The 22,949-nt window shown below is 38.3% G+C and overlaps 1 protein-coding gene across 10 annotated transcripts in view; it reads left to right on the forward strand.

Annotated features, from left to right (window-relative positions):
• USP24 (ubiquitin specific peptidase 24) overlaps positions 1–22,949 on the forward strand; it is a 138,986-nt gene that overhangs the window by 23,107 nt on the left and 92,930 nt on the right. For 5 of the 10 annotated variants that reach the window (XR_011532400.1, XM_070592102.1, XM_070592082.1 and 2 more), the window contains exons 2-7: positions 9,771–9,936; positions 11,544–11,611; positions 15,175–15,318; positions 15,960–16,082; positions 21,355–21,390; positions 21,738–21,803. Coding sequence is in view for 9 of the 10 variants with exons in the window: in XM_070592102.1 (XP_070448203.1) it covers positions 9,771–9,936; positions 11,544–11,611; positions 15,175–15,318; positions 15,960–16,082; positions 21,355–21,390; positions 21,738–21,803 (603 nt within the window). In the remaining variant the exon portion in view is untranslated. Of the gene's footprint in view, positions 1–9,102; positions 9,195–9,770; positions 9,937–11,543; positions 11,612–15,174; positions 15,319–15,959; positions 16,083–21,354; positions 21,391–21,737; positions 21,804–22,949 lie in introns of those variants that run through there. The other 5 variants (XM_070592060.1, XM_070592072.1, XM_070592106.1 and 2 more) reach the window with 4 other exon arrangements.

Here is a 22,949-nt window from a genome sequence, read left to right on the forward strand (position 1 = left end):
ATAAACCACATGTTAAATCTAAAGATCTTTATTAAACTCTGGGGATAGATTTGCCTATATGGTGGCAGCATTTGTCAGTTCCATGAAAAACTTCATTTCCATCAATTAAAAGTACTAAGTTGCCCTTTTAAGTAAGTAAATAGTAAGACTCGTTCTGAACAGTTTGCCAGTAGGTGAACTTATAATACAACACTTTGAATTCCTCACATGTTTATGACGTTATCAAGTATCATGGGAGTTACAGAAGCCTTGTTTACATTTTTATTCGTATTTATGGGCATAAGTAAGATTACTTATTTAGAAAATAGCCTAAATTATGTATCCAACAATGTTAGTTGTTTTGATTTTAATCCTAAAATGGCCAATTCAGAAATCATAATTTAACATATTACCTCGTCTGTTATTTTTCTTGGATGACTAAATGCACAAGATGCAGTTATTAGAAATATTTCAGGTTAAATGTGGCATCATGAATTGTTTGTGAGCACATTTCTTTTCTGCCTTAGTGACAGAATTGTGCATTTCTAACATGCTGAATTTACATAAATATTTTAAAACATTTTTTTAAGTATTTTTAAATTTTAAATGAAATCGATGGAATATCATAATAGAAAGTAAAGACACTGCCTCAAGTTGTCAAAAAGGCTGAAAACGTTGAGGTTTTATTACTTAATATACTTGAAAAATAAAGTAATACAGGTGTTGAAATAATAAGCTCTGTAACCCTCTGCCTAGAACACTATTTTCCTTAAACTTCTTCAGCTGTGTACACACTCACTGCGCACACATGCACAGCGACAGCCAAGGCTGGCTTGGACCTCCCTTTCCATACATTCAAGTGTCCGGCTCTTTAAAGACAAGAATTGTACCTTTATCTCTGTCCTCAATGCTCAGCAGCTGTCTGGGACGTAACGAGCTTTTGATAAATGTATTTCTAATCAATTTAGAATCAGTGGTCAATAATGATTACTTGGATATCATTTGGATTTGACGTCTTATGAGAAAATGGGACATTACATTGCAGAGTTCTTGTTGAAAGCCCAGTGCCTCATGTCTGTTGGGAGCTGTTTTGCAGTAGGACAGTTCTGAGCTGCTTTCCCTGTATTCTCTTGCTCAGTGTGTGGTTTTGGCCGAGGACAGGCTCGACTCAAATATTAACCAATCTGAGCATGCGTTCCTGTCACTGTTTCCTCCTCCTTTGTGATTCGCTGTCTCCTTGTTTTGGCAGCACCCGCCTCAAAATGTGGTGCTCCTCGTTTCGTTCAGTAGCCCTGGCGTCCACCATCTCCGTTCACTCCCTTTTCAAGATGGAGAATGTTAACTGCTTAGGAGGCAGCATGAGATTTTTCACCTGTTAGATCTTAAATACATTATTTTTTAAATTGCTGTTTTAAAAATGCCTGATGGGCCTATTTTTTTATTATAGATCATTGGGTACAACTCTGTGTTTTGAAGTTCTTAAATATGATATTTATATACTCACTTATGTTTAGTGACTATAATCATCGAACTCAACTTTTTAAAATAAAGCCTTTATTGAAATATAATTCGCATGCCATAAAGTTTGCCCTTTTTTTTTTTTTTTTAAAAGATTTTATTTTTTCCTTTTTCTCCCCAAAGCCCCCCGGTACATAGTTGTATATTCTTTGTTGTGGGTCCTTCTAGTTGCGGCATGTGGGACGCTGCCTCAGCGTGGTTTGATGAGCAGTGCCATGTCCACGCCCAGGATTCGAACCAACGAAACACTGGGCCGCATGCAGTGGAGCACGCGAACTTAACCACTCGGCCACGGGGCCAGCCCCAAGTTCACCCTTTTAAAGTGTGCATTCACAGAGTTGTGCAACCGTCACCACTCTTTAATTTTAGAGTATTTTCATCACCCCCAAAAGAAACTTTGTATCCATTACAGTCACTCTCCTTTTCTCCCTCTTCCTATCCTCTGGCAACCACTACTCTACTTTCTATTTTTGTGAATTTGCCTATTCTAGACATTTCATGTAAATGGAGTAATATATGGCCTTTTATGTCTGGCTTCTTTCCCTTAGCATAATGTTTTTGCAGTTCATTCATGTTGTAGCATGGCTCAGTATGTTTTTCATTTTTAGGGCTAAAAAACTTCATTGTATAAATATACCACATTTTATTCATTCGTCAGTTTTGATGGACATTTAGGTTATTATTGCTTTTTTTTTTTTGCTGAGGAAGTTTTGCCTGAGTTGATATCGTTGCCAATCTTCCTCTTTTTGTCTGTGAGCTGCAGCCACAGCATGGCCACTGACAGACGAGTGGTGTATGTCTGCACCCAGGCACCCAACCTGGGCCACCAAAGCAGAGCACACTGAATTTAACCACTAGGCTACTGGGGCTGGCCCTGCTACTCTTTGACTAATTACCAACAATGCTGCTATGAACACTCACGTATAAGTTTTCGTGGAGACGTATGTTTCATTTCTCTTGGGTATATCTCGTGAGTATATTTACGAATAGAATTGCTGTGTCCTAGGTAACGGTGATTAACTTTGAGGGACTGCCAAACTATCTTGCAAAGAGGCTTCACCGTTTTATAATCCACCCAGCGATGTGTGAAGGTTCCAGTTTCTCCACATCCTCCCCAGTACTTGTTCTTGTCTCTTTTATTTTAACCATTCTAGTGTGTGTGAAGTGGTCTCTTGTGGTTTTGATTTGCATTTGCCTGATGACCACTCATGCTGAGCATCTTTTCATGTGCCAATTACTGGCCACTTGTATATCTTCTTTGGAGAAATGTCCATTTAAATCCTTTGCCCATTTTTTATTGGGTTATTTGTCTTTTTATTGTTGAGTTATAAGAGTTCTTTTATATTCTAGATAAAAGTCTGTTATCAGATACAAGATTTGCAAGTATTCTCTCCCATTCTGTGGTTATCTTTTCACTTTCTTGATGTTCTTTGATGCACAAAAGTTTTAATTTTGATAAAGTTCAAATTCAAAATTTATCTATTTTTTCTTTTGTTGTGTTTTTGGTGTCCTGTTTAAGACATAATTGCGTAATCCAAGACCATGTAAATTTACTCCTGTGTTGCATTTTGGGTTAATTTTTGTATGTGGTGTGAGGGAAGTATCCAGTGTGATTCTTTTGTTTGTGTATCTTTAGTTGTCTCAGCACCATTTGTTAAAAAGGCTAACCTTCCTCCATTGAATTGCTTTTATCAAAGATTAACTAATTTCTGTTGTTACCCATGTTGAAAATCAACTGACCACAAGTGTAAGGACTTATTTATGGAATCTGAATTCAATTCCATGATCTGTATGTTTGTCTTTATGCCAGTACCACATTGTCTTGATTTCTATAGCTTTGTAGTAAGTTTTGCAAGCAAGAAGTGTGAATTCTCAGAGTTTGTTCTTATTTTTCAAAATTATTTTGGCTGTTCAGGGTTCCTTGCATTTCTATGTAAGTTTTAGAGCCAGCTGGAATTTTGACTCTCATTGCATTGAATCTCTAGACCAATTTGGAGAGTATTGGCATCTTAATATTAAGTTCCACTTCATGAACGTGAGAAATCTTTCCTTTCATTTAGGTCTTCTTTAATTACTTTCTCTAATGTTTTATAATTTTCAATGTACAAGTCTTGTACTTCTTAAGTATTTAATTCTTTTGGTGTTAGTGTAAATGCAGTTGTTTTCTTGACTTTATTTTAGGATTGTTCATTGTTAGCGTGTAGACATACAGTTGAATTTTATACGTTGGTATTGTATTCTGCAACCTTGCTGAACTCATTTATTAGTTCTAGTAGGGATTTTTTGGTGAATTCCTTAGAATTTTCTATATACAAGTTTATGTCATCAGTAAACAGAAATAGTTTTACTTCATCTTCTTCATTCTGAATGAATGCCTTTTGTTTCGTATTTGGCCTAATTGCCCTGTTTAGACACTCCCGTACACTGTTGAATGGAAACTGTGAAAACGCACTTCCTTGTCTTGTTCCTGACTTTAGAGGAAGGCACTCAGTCTTCACAATTAAGTGCTATGCTGATTGTAGGGTTTTTTGTAGATGCCTATCATCAGGTTGAGGAAATTCCCTTTTATTTCTTTGTTGATTTTTTTTTTAATTATGAAAGAGTGTTGGATTTTGTGAATATTTTTTCTGCATCTATTGAGATGATTATGTGTTTTATTCCCTTTATTCTGTTACCGTAGTATATTATATTGATTGGTTTTTGTACGCTAAACCAACTTTGCGTGCCTGCGATAAATCACACCTAGTCATATTGTAGAATCCTTTTTATGTGTTGCTGGATTCGGTTTGCCTGTTTATTGTTAAGGATTTTTGTGTCTATATTCAAGGAGAGAGTGGTCTGTAATTTTTTTTGTCTCGTGTTGTCTTTGTCCGTTTTTTTAAGTTGTGATAAAGTATACTTAACATAAAATTTATCATTTTAACCATTTTTAAGGATATACTTTTGTGGCATTACATATGTTTACATTGTTCTTCAACCATCACCACCATCCATCTCCAGAACTTTTTTGTCTTCCCAAATTGAAACAAACTATGTACTCATTAAATAATAACTCCTCATTCTTCCTTGCCCCTAGCCCCTGGCAACCACCGTTCTATTCTACTTTCTGTCTCTATGAATCTGAACTATTCTAGGTACCTCATATAAATGGAATCATACAATATTCGTTCTTTTGTGACTGACTTATTTCACTTAGCATAATGTCTTCAAAGCTCATGAATATTGTAGCATGTATCAGAATTTCCTTCCTTTTAAAGGCTGAATTATATTCTGTTGTATATACACATGACATTTGTTTATCCATTCATTCGTCAATGGCCACTTGGGTTGCTTCCGCCTTTTGGCTGTTAGGAATAGTGCTGCTGTCAACATGGGTGTACAAATATCTGTTCAAGGCCCTGCTTTCAGTGCTTTTAGACAGATACAGAAGTAGAATTGCTGGATCATGTGGTAATTCTATGTTAATTTTTTAAGGAACTAACATTGTGTTTTTCACTGTGGCTGCACCATTTTACTTTCCTACTAGTAATGCACAAAGGTTTTAATTTCTCTACATCCTTACCAGCATTTATCATCTTTTGTGTTTTTGGTGCTAGCCATCCTAATGGATATGAAGTAAGTATCTTTGTGTGCTTTTAATATCAGGGTAGTACTGCCCTTGTAAAATAAGTTGGTAGTGTTCCCTCCTTTTCTTTTTTGGGGGGAACAGTGTGAAGGATTGATGTTAATTCTTCTTTAAATGTTTGTTAGAATTCACCAGTAATGGCATTTGGTCCTGGGCTTTTCTTTCTGGGAAGCTTTTGATTAGAAGGCATTCTCTTGGTATTGATCTATTCAGCTTTTCTGTTTCTTCTTGAGTGAGTTTTGGTGGATTATGTCTTTGTAGGAATTTGTCCATTTCATCTAGATTCTCTAATTTGTTGGCATAAAATTGTCAATAATATTCCTTATAATCATTTTTATTTCTGTAAGGTCAATATTACATCCCCTTTTTCATTCCTGATTTTAGTAATTTGAGTCTTCTCTCTTTTTTTCTTGGTCAGTCTAGCTGAAGATTTGTCCATTTTGTTGATCTTTTCAAAGAACCAACCTTTGGTTTTGTTTATTGTATGTATCATTTTTATCTTTCATTTATTTTCACTGTAATCTTCATCATTTCCTTCCATTCTGCTTCCTTTGGGTTTAGTTTGCTCTTTTTTGTCTAGTTTCCTAAGGTGCATAGTTAGGTTATATGATTTGTAATTTTTCTCTTTTTTTAAAAAAATTTCCCTGTAATCACTGCATCTCACAAGTTATGTTGTATTTTAATTTTCATTCATCTCAAAAGTATTTTCTAATTTCCCTTGTGATTTCTTTTCGATCCATTGTTTATTTAGGAGTATGTTCTATTGATTTCTAATTTTGTTCCATTGTGATCAGAGAGCGTACTTTGTATGATTTTAGTCCTTTCACATTTATTAAGGCTTGTTTTATGACCTGACAGGCTCTATCCTGGAGAATGTTCCATGTACATTTAAGAAGAATGTATATTCTGCTGTTAATTGCTGGAGTGTTCGATAAATGTCTTTTAGTTTTAGTTACTTTGCAGTATTGTTTAACTCTTTTATTTCCTTGTTGACTTTTTGCCTAGCTCTGTTGTTGAAAGTCAGTATTAGTCTCCAACTATTGTTATTGAATTATGTCTTTCTCTTCAATTCTGTCAGTTTTTGTTTCTTATACTTTGAGTCTCTGTTGTTAAATGCACTTATGTTTATAATTGTTATGTCTTCCTGATGGATTAACCCTTTAGCATAATAAAAAATTCTTCTTTGTCTCTAGTACAAATTTTCACATAGCATCTGTTTTTTTCTGACATTAGTGTAGGTACTCCAGCTCTCTTTTGGTTATCATTTTCATGGTGTGTCTTTTTCCATCCTTTTATTTTATCTTCCTGCTGTATTCGCCTTTTTTATCATTATAAAGTTCCCCTCTTTGTCTCTAGTAATACATTTCTTGTCTTAACATCTGTTCTGTCTGATACTAATATAGCTACTCCAGCTCCTTTATGGGTGCGTGATATATCTTTTTCCATCCTTTTGTTTTAGCCTCTTTGTGTTTTTGGATCTAAAGTGTGTCTATTGTAGACAGAATATAGTTCAATCATTTTTTAAAATCCATTCTGCAAATCTCTGCCTTTTGATTTGAGTGTTTAGTCAATTTACATTTAATATGTTATTGATAATTATTATTTAATATAATTACTTAAAACAAGATTTACATCTGCTATTTTGCTGTTTATTTTCTAGATATGTCTTCAGTCTTTTTGTTCCTCTAATCCTCCATTATTCTCATCTTTTGTATTAAGTAGTTTTGAGTGTACCATTTTAATTCCCTTGTTTTCTCTTTCACTATATATATATTTTTTTTGGTGAGGAAGATTGGCCCTGAGGTAAACACTTGTTGCCAATCTTCCTCTTCTTGCTTGAGGAAGATTGTCACTGAGCTAACATCTGTGCCAGTCTTCCTCTCTTTTGTATATGGGATGCTGCCACAACATGGCTTGATGAGTGATGTGTAGGTCCACACCCAGGATCCCAACCTGCAAACCCCAAGCCACTGAAGCAGAGAGCATGAAGTTAACCAGTACGCCACCAGCTGGCCCCTCACTATATATATTTTTAATTTATTTTCTTAGTGGTTGCCCTGTGGATTACAAATAACATCTTAATTTATAATAAAGTATTTTGGATTAATACCAACTTAATTTCAATAGTGTACAAACCATTGCTTCAACATAGTTTTGTTCCCTTCCCCTCCTTTGTGCTATTATCATACTAATTACATCTTTATACATTATAAGGCCATTAACCACAGTCTTATAATTATTACTTTGTGCATCTGTCTTTTAAATCAGATAAGAAATATCACACTAATACACTCTTTATATGAGAGAATGATGAGGGGCCATGGAGGTGGTGAGAGTAAGGTTAATTCCACATTTGTGAATTTTTAGGAGAATAAAATCTGTATAGAAAAAGATTTTGCCAGAAAAATATTTATTAAGGTGTCAGTGTCGGGGCTGACTTAGTGGCATGGTGGTTAAGTTTGCGTGCTCTGCTTTGGCAGCCCAGGGTTTGCAAGTTCAGATCCCGGTGTGGGCCTAGCACCACTCATTGAGTCCTGCTGTGCCAGCATCCCACATAAAATAGAGGAGGATTGGCACGGATGTTAGCTTAGTGACCATCTACCTCATTAAAAAAAAAAGTGTGATTAATTTTTAGATGGTGGAATTAATGGTGGGTTTTATTTTTTGCTGTTCACATTTTCTACAAAGAACATGTGTTCTTATTTGGTAATTTAAGACAAACACTTAAAAGTATTTAGAAACCAAATTAGTTGTTACCAAGTGGAATGGGCTTCTTAAGTAGAGCATACAATTCAAGTAGAGCATATAATTTAAACTTTTTTTTATCACTATAGGTGAATCCCTACATAATTCATTAGATTCTTCCTGTGTAAAATATTGAATTCTCTTAATTTCTGTCTGGCTTTAAAATTCTATGCTTTTATATATTTATCCAACTAAATTGTTTTAATTTTGAAATAATTCCAGATTTATAGAAAAGTCATGCTATTTTTGCAGCTTTTCTGTAAATCTGGAATTATTTATATAACCTTTATATAAATCTTGAATTTTTATGTAACCTTTATTCAGGTTCTTCAAATGTTAATTTTATCACATTCTTTCCATTGTTGTCTCTTTCTGTATGTATGTATATTAAATATACATATATGATAATGTACATATGTATATAAAATTATGTGTTTGTTTTGTTGTTTAGATATCATTTATATGGGATTGAAAATTGCTTTCTTCTCTGGTTTTATCATTTCTGCTTTATACTTACGGTTGTTTCTTCGTTGAGGCTAAAAGTGATTTTTCTAATGGAATGATATTATTTTGTAATGATTAAATTATAGAGTGGATTGTGAAAATATTTAGGTTTTCACAGAAACTAGAGTAGGCTTTGGGCAGCATGTGGGGAGGAGTTCAGTTTGCTTTATTACAAATTAGCACGGTGAGAACTGATGGAAAGTCTGGCAGTTACCCCACTGGTAACTGATACTTCTTTTGCATGAATTATTTTTCCGTTTAACAGTATGTGTTAATTACCTCCTTGTGTTAGACACCAGGTTCTGTAGATAGAGACGTAGTCAAGACCAGACAGCATCTCTGTCCTCCTGGAGCCTGGTCTAGTTGGGGCAGACAGACAGTAAATCAAAAGTAAATGTAAACCTCTGTCTGTGAGTAGTGCTGTGAAGGAGTTCTGGATGGTAAGAGTATAAAATCATTAAAGGAATTTGACGTATTTTAGAAGTTTTGGAAAGGCTTCTCTGAAAGGGTTAAGGATGTTTAGGAGTTAAGTAGGTGAAAGAGGGCGGAAAGGTGAGTTCAGGAATAGTAATGTCTCTGTTGAGATGGACAGAAGGAGGTGGATTTGAGAGAAATTTAGGAGGTCTAATCACCTGGTCTTGGGGCTGCAGAGGGGAGAACAGGATTTTAAGAAGGAGTCCCTGAGTTCTGGCTGTGCTGCTGAATGAGCGGGGTGCCATTCAGCAGGATGAAGAGCACTGAGAAGAGAGCCTCACACTGAGGTTCGAGAAGTTCCAGTGTTTGATGGCTCTGAAGGGGAGGACGTACCAGAAGAGGAGACAGGGTAGGAAGAGCGAGAGCGATGGGAGGAGAACAGGGAAGTGTGCTGTCCTGGGAGGTGAGGGAAGCGAATCCAGCCTCTCAGGAAGAGGTGGCAGCGGAAGCTCAAATATACCTGCAAAGTAAAATGAGGACTGAACGTCCATTGGGTTTAATGATAACGTTCAGTGGGGACTTCAGAGTAGCCACTTAGGGAGAGCAGGGGCTCTGGAGTCTGTGGTGAGGAGGTGGAGACAAATACAGATAGTCCTGAGGATAGATTGGTCCCCTCAGTGAGCAGAGGGAGAGGAGCTGGGGTGGCCGTGGGTGCCGGTAGGTTTGGTATTTCACGAGAGGTGGAGAGAGTTCATTTTTGAAGAATGAGGTTAGCTCACCTTCTGAGGGAGTCGGGACGCCACAATGGTGAAAGTTGAGGATACTTGAGATAGTCTTGGTGAAAAAGGTGATTATGAAGAAGCAATGTGGAATCCACACTATTGTTATTAATAGCTACCATTGATTAAGCCTCTGCTCTCTGCTAAATGAAAAGTTTTTAAAGCTACTAATTAGTTTGTTTTTTACCGTAATCCTTTTTTGTCAGAAGAATGATGAAAATGGAAACTGCTCAGGGGAAGGAATTGAATTCCCTACAACAAATTTGTATGAACTGGAAAGCCGTGTTTTGACTGATCATTGGTCCATCCCTTACAAGCGAGAAGAATCGCTAGGCAAATGCCTCTTGGCGTCCACCTACCTAGCAAGACTCGGTAAGTTTTCAGACCTCAGGATACGTGAGGGTTTGTTGGTAGGAGACCTGACGTTACTCTTAGCTCCTCTCATTGCCTGTCTCTGGAATCTTAGGTCATTTGCTCTCTTAATCCTCTGTGGAATAAAAACTTTGAATTACATCAGCTCTTTTCTTCTAGCTCCAATAGGGTGCAAGATTCTTTAAATGCAAGATTCTTACGTTAAATGTACATACATAATAAATGTATGTGCACATGATTAAAAAGCTTTATATAAACTGAAATTAACGTTTTCCACAGAAGCTTGGAGCGCTTTAAATTAAGGCTCACTTCAGTGGCTTTTTTTTTTTAAAGAAGAAAGTAATTAACAAACATTTTATGCTTATTAAGAGCTTGGCACTGTCTTAAGTGCTTTACAAATATTAAACTAATAGAGTAATAAAATATCAGTAGATTGGAAGAATGGGTATCAATAGAAGGAAACTTCTATACTATAAATAGGAAACTATTTTTCATATTGAATTTAGTTATAAAATAAGATGAATTGGGCCACTGTTTTGTGATTTTTTTCTCATTAAAATTGTGCAAAGTTTGCTGCCATGATTCAGTATGAGGCAGATCAAGAGGAAATATTTTGACTACAATTAGATTTCATGCTAATAGGCTCTTGTGGTGCGTTTATTCCTGGCTTCTCAGCGGCAGTATTTATTCAGTGCCTGTTAGGATGTAGGTACTGTGCTAGGCAGTGGGTCTGAAAAAAAGAACTTGTGTTCAGCAGTATTCCTAATGATAAGCAAAATCCATAATTGAGTTTTTAAAAAAAGTATTCCAAAAGATAATTTTAAGGTGGATTCAGTCATTCACTTGACAAGTATTTATCACTTACTCTGTGCCAGGTGCAATTCTGTGCATTTTATTACACAGAATTCATCAGTTTATTTGAGGGAAGAAGAGTGATTTGGGCATTTATTAAGAATATTTGAGGGCTGGCCTGGTGGTGTAGTGGTTAAGTTCGCGAGTTCCACTTCAGCAGCCCAGGGTTGGCAGGTTCGGATCCCAGGCCCGGACCTACACACCACTCATGAAGCCATGCTGTGGTGGTGTCCCATGTACAAAATGGAGGAAGTTTGGCACAGGTGTTAGTGCAGGGCGAATCTTCCTTAAGCAAAAAGAGGAGGATTGGTACAGACGTTAGCTCAGGGACAGTCTTCCTCAGAAAAAAAAAAAGAATATTTGTATTTTTGTTGTATTGTTTAGAAAAACAATAATGGCTATTAGGTAGTTACTCTTGATGTGTTATTAGCTATTTAATCAGATCATTTGAAGTTACTCTGACATGGAAACATCAGTTCAACCATTTCAGTTCTAACTCGTATTTGTTTATTATACTATTAACAAATGTATATTAATAAGAAATGTTAATAAATATATTGTTTAATAAATAAATACTGATTGTTTCTCAGACTGTTCCTTTGTCAAAATTTCTATATTCCTCTTTTGATAATACCTTAAGAGTGAAGGTTTCTTTAATAAATAGTTCTAGGTGTATGAATTTGAAATGATATATGTGATTTCTGCAGACTGCCTAAACTCTGAATAATGCATATCCTTTCATTTCTTTTACTAAGGTCTTTCCGAGTCTGATGAGAATTGTAAAAGATTTATGGATAGGTGTATGCCTGAAGCATTTAAAAAGGTAAGAGAGATGCGCTGCCCTGACTCTTGTGGTGGGGTGAAGGTGCACAGTCTTTTTGCTTTAGTTTCAGTTTTCATGTGTGAGGCCAGTTCATGAATCTTGCTCAACTGAGGAACCCTCTAATATGAAAAAGAAGGTCTGGATTTGGGCTCGTAAATCATTTCCCTCTTTTATATTTAATGATTGCACGCGTCTTTGGTGGCTCTCACTTTTACTTCTTTCTATTTAACTGTTAAAGAATAGGTTAAGACTTATACTAGGAAGTTACACGTCTTACTAAAACTAAGGATTGTGGCACTTAGTTAATATTGATTTCTCGAAATAGAAGCCATTTTACACTTTCTCTGCTGAGACGGAAGCAGACGTTTTAAACTACAGGAAGTGTGGCTGGGCTGGGCGTCTGACTGGCCACCTGGTGCGGAGGGTTGAGCCTCTCCCGTGTCAGTGCCGTGCCTCTCCCGTGCTGCTCCCGTCTCTCGTGGAGGCAGGCTCTCCTGACGGCGAGAGCAGCAGTCGCAGCCTGTGTGTCTGCAGGCAGTCGACCTCAGCGTGGTGTGCTGTCAGGACGTGAACCCTGCGCCCCGGGGAGCAGGGCCGAGGCTGTAGACTCTTGCTCTCCCTGGCGGATAGCTGTGCTGCCTCGGAGAAGCAGCTCCAGAAGTCTCTGTTGACTCAGTGGATGAGTCTCCTGCTGGCTTGTACTTCTGGGTTTTAATATCTGGTTTTGTCCCATATGCGAGTAAGTCACTAGAACTACAGATGGATAAAATTTGTATTTATCTTAAAATCCAGTAAAATAAACTGTTCATATGTGAACTGTTATTCCCATCTGCATCTTGATAGACAGAATACTCCTTGATTTAAGGCTTAAAAAATAAAATTAATTTTAGGAACAAAAATAGCTTCATCTTCAAAAAAGGAGAAATTGTTTAAAATTGTCATTTGTGCAGGGACTATATGAAATCAAAATTTATCTTCATTTTGGATCTGTAGTTTAAAATTATTTTAAACTTTTAAGAATTCTGTTAAGAATTATAGTAGCTTTTTTCTCCTTTTTTCTTTTTTTTGGTGAGGAAGATTTGCCCTGAGCTAACATCCATTGCCAGTCCTCCTCTCTTTTTGTTTCACTTGAGAAAGATTGTCACTGAACTAACATCTGTGCCCATCTTCTTCTTCTTTGTATGTGGGAGGCCCCCACAGCATGGCTGATGAGTGGAGCAGGTCCTCGCCCAGGATCCGAACCTCCAAACCTGGACCACTGAGGCATAACGTGTAGAATTTTAACCACTTGGCCACGCTGGTTAAATTTAAAAGCAGAATTTTTATAATGTAACATACTGTGACACCTATCATAATGTATACATAAATTTAAAGAGAAAGAAAAAACAAGTTTATTCAGAGTTGTGGGAAGGGACTTCTTAGTGTAAGGCAAGGCCACTTAGGTTGCCAGTCCCCAGATCCTAAGGCCGTGTGGAGTCAACCCACAGCACACTGTGTGTTGGAGTGTAGCACTCTGCCTCTGTACGCACATGCTCCAGAGCACTGTTTGATGTCATGCCCTCCACTGTTTGTCATCGGATAGTAAATGGTCAAGTGATCGGATTTTTTTCTGTAAAATTATGTGCACAAAGGTCCCCTGCGTTATGTTGTTCAGTGTCGTGTAACAAATGTATGTGTTACATTCTCTTAGAGGTTAGAGCTGTTTAAAAAGGCTCTCCTCCCCATCAATAAGGCAGACTTTTTTTTTTTTATTAAATCAGAAAAGCTATGAATTCTCTGTGCTCTTCTTGGCTGCCAGAAACCTCAGTTGGCATTGATGTAATTGGTGTTGTTCCCCTCGGCTGTTTCCTGGTTTGATGACTCTCCTTTTACCCTATTCTCTAGGCTTTTCTTACAAACTGACTCAAAATTTTTAGAGATAAGGGTATAAAAATAAGCAGTTGTATAAATAAGGTACACTAAGGACCTTTGTTGTTGTTTCTCCTTTCTTCGCCTTCCTTGCTCCTGCTGGCCTGGGCTCTGTCCTGGTGTACCCAGGCAGGGAGAGCAGTCGAGGCCTGACCGTGTGTGCAGTGCTGTTGAAGCCCCGTGTGCATCTCCCCACGAGGGCCTGTCTTCCCCGCCTCTCTGGAAGGCAGCTGGAACTCATTTTCAAAGTAAAATCTGAACACATGAGATGGCAACAGTGGGAGAGGGGCTTCATCCACATAGGTTTTATTTTGTAGTCGCATGAAGCTTTTTAAAATGTTAATCTGTTTCATTTTGCCTTGTTATTTAGTTTTTAAGTATAGGAAGAATATATAGGCAAAGGAAAAATTCTTGCAAAAAGTAGCAATTCATTGGTTTATTTAAAATCACTCTTCTGATTATTACTCATTTGAGCAAATAGTCCAGCTAATTGGTATTTAGAAAATCTGAAACTAAGGTTTTCCTCTGTAGCTAAAGAAGTTTGGGCTGTTTCAGGTTGCTCTTGTGAAAGGGTGCTCATTGTGGCCAAGGTGGAGTTTTTATTGCACAGTATTTTCCCTCCGAAGGGAAATCTTACAAAAACATGAAACCACAATACCAATTTGCGGTTATTTTATTGAGTGAAATCCTTTGATTTCTCATTCCCCGTTCTGGCAATTGTTTCCAAATTAGACTTCCCCAAGGACTAGAAGACTGAGGAGTGGGGAAATCCAATGATGGTGATTTTAGATTCATCTGTGTGGCTTTTGCCTCGTTTTTAACAAATCTGTGCTGAGAATAAGATGCACCATTGTTTTATATTTTATGTTTCATATTTAAGAAAAATAGCGGCAAAGTAAACATTGTTACAATGCCTTATCACTTAGAGCTATTTTAGCTTTGCTTAAACATTTTTAGAAATTGAATGTTACTTTTCTACATCCCACAAAGGAAAATACAGGCAAAATGAATTGGTACGGTGTTTCTGAAATTTTTTTCAGACTCTCTGGTCAGCAGGTGGGAAGATGCAGCGTTGTTTCTGGGATATAAAAATGTGAAAAGAATGTGTGTTCAAATCCGTGAACTATAGCATCCATTTCTTAGATTCCAGGAATATTAATAGTGACAGCCAAGATGTAATACCTTACTGTTTATAAAATACCTTCACATTTGTTTTCTCTTTCGATGCTTGTAACGTCTGTGTGAAGTGGGCGGGAGGTAAGCCTCTCTAGAGCTGAGAGGACTGAGCCTCCGAGAGCTCAGGCAGATAGAACAGCCGCCCAGCTCCGAAACAGCAGCACCGGGAGCTGACCTGACGTCCTTGCTTGTGCTGCGCCACTGACCTCCCCTAGTAGTAAGGAAAGGTAGAGGAGAACATAAAAAGTTTCTTTTAAACAAACTGCTTTAATGTCAGGGAATTAAAGTTCAAAAACAAAACTCAGTGTTGACTGTGAAACAATGAACAAGTAGATGGACTACAGCCATGGTCTTTTAAATAAACAAGTCATGTGCATAAAAATAAGTATCATGGTAATAATCTCTTGATTATTCAAGATTGAGCTGATAAACTATCGTTTTTCTTTCCAAGTTGGACTAAACTGCTCTCTGTTTTGTAGCTCCTGACATCGAGTGCTGTTCACAAGTGGGGCAGTGAGATCCATGAAGGAATCTACAACATGCTGATGCTGTTAGTAGAGCTGGCTGCCGAGAGAATAAAGCAAGACCCGGTCCCCGTGGGTCTCCTGGCTGTGCTGACAATGGTAAAGCATTCCTAAAGGGAAGTCCTTTGTGTGTTGATTTGGTTTAAAATACCTACTGTCCTCTTACATCATTAGTAATGGATGACAATGATATTATCCTAAAAGATACTAAATTAGCTGTCAGGCTCCTTGCTTTTTATTTTAAAAGCAGAGAAACCATTCTGCGTTTTCAGTTTTCTAATTCTAATAGCTTTTTCAGCTCTTGGAAGGATTAAATAGCTTTCCTTCATGCATCCATGATTCTTCACACAGTGTTCACGCAGTTTGGTTTCTGGCCTTTCTTCCCGACTACTGATAGTAGCCCCAGGAAGAAGGCGTGCTCGTGTTTTCCCCCAGCTTCTGTCTGCACCGCCTGTCTGCCCAGCTCTGCCTGCGGCTGCCCTGGGAGCACTGGCATCACCTTGGCTCAAGTCAGACCTCTCGTCCATTACCTCCTCTCTCCTCACAGCAAACGTTGAACAGGACGGGCGAGCACCGCTTCCGTGCTTTGCTCCCTGCTCTAGCTAGGAATGTGCTTTGTGGGATACTAAGGATTCCGTTAACAAAGGAGTCCAAGGCTCTATTTTTATCTTCTTTTCTAACGCTAATATGTGTTGCTATAGAAATAGATAATAATGTTTCACTGTTCTCTTCAAATACAGGCTTTCAACCCCGATAACGAGTACCATTTTAAAAACAGGATGAAAGCATCTCAGAGGAACTGGGCAGAGGTGTTTGGAGAGGGAAATGTGTTTGCTGTTTCACCTGTATCTGCTTTCCAGAAGGTAACATAGTTTCGTTTCATCTTTTTATAAAGAAATGTATTGAAAAAGATTTTTTGTGCTATAAAAACAACAATTTACTTGGAAGGATTAAAACAGTCTCTGAAAAATGACAAATATTCCATAAGACTCATAAAATTGCTTAATATTTTTTCAGATATTGCGTATTTTTCCATTACTGTTATCTAACGTCATGAATAATTTTATGTATTTGAAACAGTGTTTAGTGAGATGAGAAATGGCTGCCTGACATCAGTGCCCTATTTATTGAATGATCAGAACCCCAGTTTAATGGGTGTCCCAGTTTCTTAGAGATATTTGAGAGACTAGAGCACTTGAATCATTTGAAATGACTAATTATACCTAGAAAAAACAATCTAGAAGTTAGTCTCATGTATACTTTTCTTTTAAACTCTGTAGGGATTAAAGCTTTTGTTTTTTCAAGCACAGAACCAGTATCTTTATTTTTATATTCAAAGGCCTATGATGTGCTAATAACGTTATACTCACAAGGAGTACATAATTTAAACAATCGTCTGATCAAACACTATTTGTTTTTTGAGACATAGTTGAAAGAAGTCAATTTAGTAGATTGAAAACTTGTCCATTGCTTTAGTAGAAGCAAAGGTGTAGGTCATTAATCACTTATTGAACATGTACGGTCTGGCCTTATTCTAGATTTTGGAGATATAAATAAATAGTCCTTGTCCTTAATATAAAGAATAATAAGATATGATTCCTAACTTTATAGCATAGTGGGGGAAATATGAGACCAAAAAATTACAGTATAGTGAACAGCAGGCACAATGATATGTATTGTGCATAGAATACAAAGGAGGGCATGGTGAAAGCCATCTGGGAGGATCAGGCAGTACTCTGGAGAGGAGGCAAGAGCTGATGGAAAGGGTGGTGAGTGTGTGCTGTGGAATTTAGTCCCCACAACAGCTCTGTGAGTTAGCTACTATTTTTACCCCCATTTTGTAGGTGAGAAACAGAGACACACAGAAGTTCCACACTTGCCCAAGTCCATATGCCTAGTCATGGGAAGAACCCGTGTAACACAGTTCCACAGTCTCCATTCTTTAGCTCTGTGCAGTCCTGCCTCCCAGAATATTAACTCTTCTCCTCAGTCTTACTGTGAGGACTGCGTGACAACATGTATAGGAACACTGGGCGTGTGGTTCAGTAGAGTGAGTGCTCAGCAGGGGTTCATTCCCTGCCGCTCAGGTTGCATGTGCAACAGCTTAGATCAGAAAGGGTGCAGTCTTTGATTCCTCTTGTCACCGTCAAGGATGCTGTCTCCTACAGAGGTTCTAGATGTCCTCTCTTGCCTTCTCGAGCTTCGTGCTGCTTAGGGTTTTCTGTTCTTTCTGTGGTATCCTTGGTCTTCTCCCCTCTGTTGGATGATTACCATTATATACAGCATGCTCTAGCAGTTCCCGTCTTTAAAAGTTCTGCCTTTGATGGCGCACTCTCTCTACTCAGCATGCTTCTCTGCGCCTTCATCACCGTAGCAGATGAAATACTCCGCCCCCTCACCTCCCAGTTATTCTGTTAGCAGTTAGTCTAAAATTTTAACTTGTTGACTAAACAAACCTAAATTTCATCAGCATCTTTATCCTCCTCTGAGCACTGCATAAAGACCTTAGAATGTCTGGTGTTCTCACTGCCCACCTGACTCATCTGTTGTCCCTTTGTCCTTGTTGTCTTCGTGCTCTCCTGTCTGGTTTTACCCCTCAGATAGACACCATCATCATTTTATACAGTGTTTTGACTCAGCCGTATTCATATACTGTCTCTCTGAGTGCCATTCCCTCTGTACAGTGTCCTTTAGTAAGGGTCCATTGTGGTTAAGTCTTTGCTTTTCATGGCCTGAACTTTATTCCCCATTTCTTGAAGGATATTTTCACTGAGTTTTAAATTCTAGATTGGCGTATATTTTCTGTCAGAATATCATTTCTGTGTCTCCTGGCTGTAATTATTGCTGTTGAGAAGTTGGTTGTTGGTCTGACTGTTGTTCCTTTGTAAGAATTCTGTTTTTGCTCTATGGGTTTTTTTGAGATCTCTTCCTTCTTTTTGTTGTTTGGCAATTTGACTCTCATGCGATTAACAGAGGTATTCTTTTCATTTATTTTGCCTCACATTCGTTGGGTTTCCAAATCTAATCTCTTGTATCAGTTCTGGAAAATTCTCAACTATTATCTTTTTAAATATTACCTCTTTTTTATTAGTCTCTCTTCTTCTGGAACTTTGATTAGATACATGGTAGATCTTCTCATTTTGTCCTCCTTGTCCCTTAACCTTTTTCATATTTTCCATCTTTTTTTCCTCCTTGTGCTTCGTTTTTGATCATTTTTTTCAGATCTGTGGTCTAGTTCACTAATTTTTTCTGTTTGCCCAAATATGCTGTTTAACCTCATTACTAAATTTTTCATTTATATAAATTGTTTGGTAATTTTTTGACTCTGCTTAGTCAGTTTTTATCTCATGTTCTTGACTCTTATTTTCAGTCTCCTCCTTGTTTAATGCTTAATTTATATTCTGCATCTCTTGATATCTACAGGTCTGATTCTGCCAACTTTTACTCACTTGTTTTATGTATGTGTATGTGTGTATAGAAACGTATTTATACTTGTGTGTTTTCCTGCAAATTTAATCTAGGAGGACTTTTTGAGGCCTGAGTTGAAAGTTCTTTCCTCCAAAAAAGATTTCCTTCTTCCAGGTGCCTGGGAGCACTACGATCTGAGGCAACTTTAGAATAAATTCTCAGCTTAAGAGTTTTCACTGTAAAGTCAGTGTGAGTTTGAGCAGCAAAGCCACATAAGGGCAATTTTGTGGTTACACATTCTTGGAGAATGTTTTTCTCCCCTCTGTCCAGTACCAAGGTCAAGGTAGACAGGCTTCCTGGTTGTTTTCCCTTTTTGCAGGTAAATTTTCTTCAGTTCATCTTACCCTGAGGAGGTGGCCATTGGCTTCCAGCTTCACGTGACAGTCTCCTCTAGTCTCCCAGCCCCACCCTGGCTTTTTGTTCTGTTTCTCAGGAGTTGTGAGGCTGTGAAGATGGAAGCTAGAGGCCACCACAGTGAAAAGCTGGCCTCAGAGTTTGCCTGCCTCACAGGATTTCTGCTTTCTCTTTGTTTTAAACTTCTGAGCACTTTGTGCCAGCTCAACTGTATGTTTTTGTTTGGTTTTTTTTTTGAGGAAGATCAGCCCTGAGCTAACATCTGCCAATCCTCCTCTTTTTGCTGAGGAAGACTGGCCCTGAGCTAACATCCGTGCCCATCTTCCTCTACTTTATATGTGGGACGCCTACCACAGCATGGCTTGATGAGCGGTGCCATGTCCGCACCTGGGATCCAAACCGGCAGACCCTGGGCCACCAAAGCAGAATGTGCTCACTTAACCGCTGCGCTACCGGGCCGGCCCCCTCAACTGTATGTTTAAAAAATTTTTTTCTAATGTCTTTACCCAGTGATGTTAGTTATTTTCAGTGGGAGAGATGCTTAGGGTGGCTAGACTGAAGTCCGCCTCTCCCTTCAGGGCACCCCATTCTGCCCTCCTCCCGCCGCTCTGCTGAAAGCATTCTGAAAGGCCCTGACACCTCCGTGCTTCTGGATCCAGATGAAATGTCTCTTGGCCCTGTCCGCAGCGTTGGTCACAGCCAGTATCTCCCTCTTGAAACCGTTTCTCCCTGCAGTCTCGTGCTTTTCTGCTACCTCCTAAGCCACGTTTCCCCTCTTGACTCCTTCACCTCCACCCAGGTTTGATCCAGGCCCTCCTCTCTATGTTCACTGTACTTTCTCTCAGAAATATCTTCCATTCTCATGGATTTAAATGGCGTCTTTATGCTGATGGCCCTCCATTTATATCTCTGTGGCCCAAAGATCCTCACTGAGCACACCAGACTTGAAGAGCCAGCTCTCTCCTCCTGGTTGCCTCACAGACATCTGAACTTAGCGTGCCTGATGTGGAGCTTCACTGGTCTCCCCAGCCTTTGTTCTTCTCCCTGTCAGTGAATAGCATCACCGTCTACTGGATGCTCAAGCCAAAAACATACGCGTCAGTCACCATTTATCCCTTTTTCTCATTCCTCATATCACAACTAGAAACAAGTTCTTTGATTTAATCTCAAATAGATCTTCAGTTGACTTCTCTCTGTCTATTCTGCTACCATCCTACTCCAACACCCTCACGTCTTATCTGCTTACTGCACTCACTGGTCTTCTAACTGGTATCTCCACTTTTCATTCTCTCATTCATCTGTTCCATTCCATTCTCCACATGACAGCAAGGGTGGTCATCCTAAAACATAAAATGTATCACTCTCTTCCTTAAAACGCTTCTGTTGCTTTCCTTCTAAGCACAGTCTCTGAGTTTCTGCAGGATCTGGTTTTTACCTCTCTCGGCATCTTCATCTGTGCCACTCTCCCCATCTCACTGTGTCCCAACTGAGAGAGTTTTCTCTCAGTTCTTCAAACAAGTCAGGCTCTTTTCTGCCCTCCCCAAACAGAACCTTTGCCGTTTCAGCCTCTCTGCCTGGACTGTTCTTTGAGAGGCTAAATCTTTCTCCTCCTGTAGGTTCCAGCTTAAAGGCCACATCTTCAGAGAGGTGTTCTGTGACCACCACTCTGCACAGAGCAGGCTCTTTCTATTTCTCTTTGGAGGACCTTCTGTTTTCCCTTTTGTGGGGCTTAGCACCATCTGGGTGATCTGATGTACGTGTCAGTTTACTTGTTCTTGTTGACCCTGTGGGATATGAGCTCCGTGAAGGCAGTTGCCTCATCTCTTCCCAGTCACTGTTCCATATCCAGGCCCTGGAACAGTGAGTGCTTAGGAAAGAAAGAACAGGAGAAAAGAATGAGCTATTCAAGGGCGCTTGTTAATGGTGCAGCTAGGACTGAAACTTTAATCCCTTTATTCCTGATTTGCTACTCTTTAGGTTAGTAATTCTTAATTTCTAAAATGTAACTTACTTAGAGACTTTAACTCAAGTTATCCTGTCCCTCGGAGAGCTTAAACAACTCATCTCAGCTCCTGAAAAATGCACAAATGCTCCATATTGTAGCAATTCCATCAAAATGTAGACGTACAGATTCCTCAAATTGTATACAGTAATGTCAGATGCACATGAGGAAACATTTGGGAAAATCATTTTGAAATATTTTTAAAATTTTAATATGTTTTTCTCCAACTTTTTATTTAGGATAAATGAAATACAAGGGCTGATGGGGATGTTTTATAATGCCCTCTCAATTTCTGTTTTCTTTTCTCATAGGAGCCTCATGGATGGGTTGTGGATTTGGTAAATAAGGTATACAACTTTTATTAATATAGTCATGTTTTCCATTTTAATGAGATTTCCTAGAGTTTAGTATTTTAAGTAAATGACAGTTACAGAGGATAATCAGAAGTTTTTCCTGAGGAGACGGGTTTTGCAGTCCTTCCTCTTTCCTAGGCGTGCAGTCGATAGAGATGATTATCAGCTTCAGGACGTGGCACGTCTCCTGCAGTGTCACAGGAATGTTAGAATTGTGTCTCTGGTGACCCTCTCAAGACCAGGCTTAGAAAGCACGTGGATAGCGTAGAGTGTTAGCCTCAGTTCCTTAAATTATTAATGGATAGCATTTTAAAATTAATTTGTGGCTCTTTTTTTCTCAGTTTGGAGAATTAGGTGGATTTGCAGCAATCCAAGCTAAGCTTCATTCAGAAGATGTAGAACTTGGGGTGAGTTGAGCGCTGAGTGTGCCCAGTGTGGAAGTTCACTTTCTTTGGATTAGTGTGTGACCCAAGGGGCACGGTCTGGACACATTAAATTAAACGTTGAAGCGTAAGTCAATCCGCACACGAGCAGCTTCCCTTGTTCCGATAGCCAAAGAAACGTTTACTCCTAAGCGTAACCAGATTTTGTTGTTGAGTATTTGGGCTTTTATCTCACTCCTTTCCCTTTGCCTGTGGGATTTTTCTCTTAATGTGCAATGGTTACATGAAGCTATCTAGCTGTTCAAGGACAGTTGCTATCAGTTAGTACTATCAGTATTTTTAATGGCTCTAACATACTCCTGCAAATGTTGTACCATGATGCAGTCGCTTATTATGGGCGTTGGATTATTTCTAAATTTTTGCTTTTACAGAGAATATTCCATGTATATTTGTCTTTATATGCATATGCTATCATTTCTGAAGGACAGATTCCTAGAAAACGGGATTTCTGGGTTAGAAACTATATAAATTTTTTAATTTTAATTAAGAATACTAAATCTTTTTCCAAAAGACTTGTACCAATCTGTACCCCTACGAACTCATTTCCTATTACTCTCATTAGTACTGAATATTTTCAGTCTTTCATTTTCAAATATGGTGGACAAAAAATAGTATTATTTAAATTGTAGTATTCTGATTTCCCATGAATTTGAGCATTTCATCATATGATTATTGGCGCTTGCATTTCTTCTGCAAATTGACCTATCTAGGTCTCTTTGGGGTTGTTTGTCTTACTAATTTTTAGGAATTCTTCTTATGTTAAGCATATCGTTGCCACATCTGTTTTGTCTGTAATTTTTTTCTCCCAGTCTCTTGCTTCTCTTTTCATTTTTACTGATGGTGTCTTTTGCTATACAGAAATTTCAGAATTTTATGTAGCCAGTTCTTTTCTTCATGGCTTAAAAGTTTTCTAACTGGCTTGGGGAATGTTTCCCCATCTCAAGGTTATAAAAATGCTCATTTCATTTTATACTTTTACAGTTTTGTTTTTTAAACTAAGCTCTTGAGTTCACTTAGGATTTATTTTTATACATTGTGTAAGATAGAGATACAATTTTGTTTTCTTCCAAATTAGTAACTAATTGTTGTAAGGTCCCCTAATGGATTTTT

The sequence above is a fragment of the Equus przewalskii genome, chromosome 2 (genome assembly GCF_037783145.1).
Source record: "Equus przewalskii isolate Varuska chromosome 2, EquPr2, whole genome shotgun sequence".
Taxonomy (NCBI): domain Eukaryota; kingdom Metazoa; phylum Chordata; class Mammalia; order Perissodactyla; family Equidae; genus Equus; species Equus przewalskii.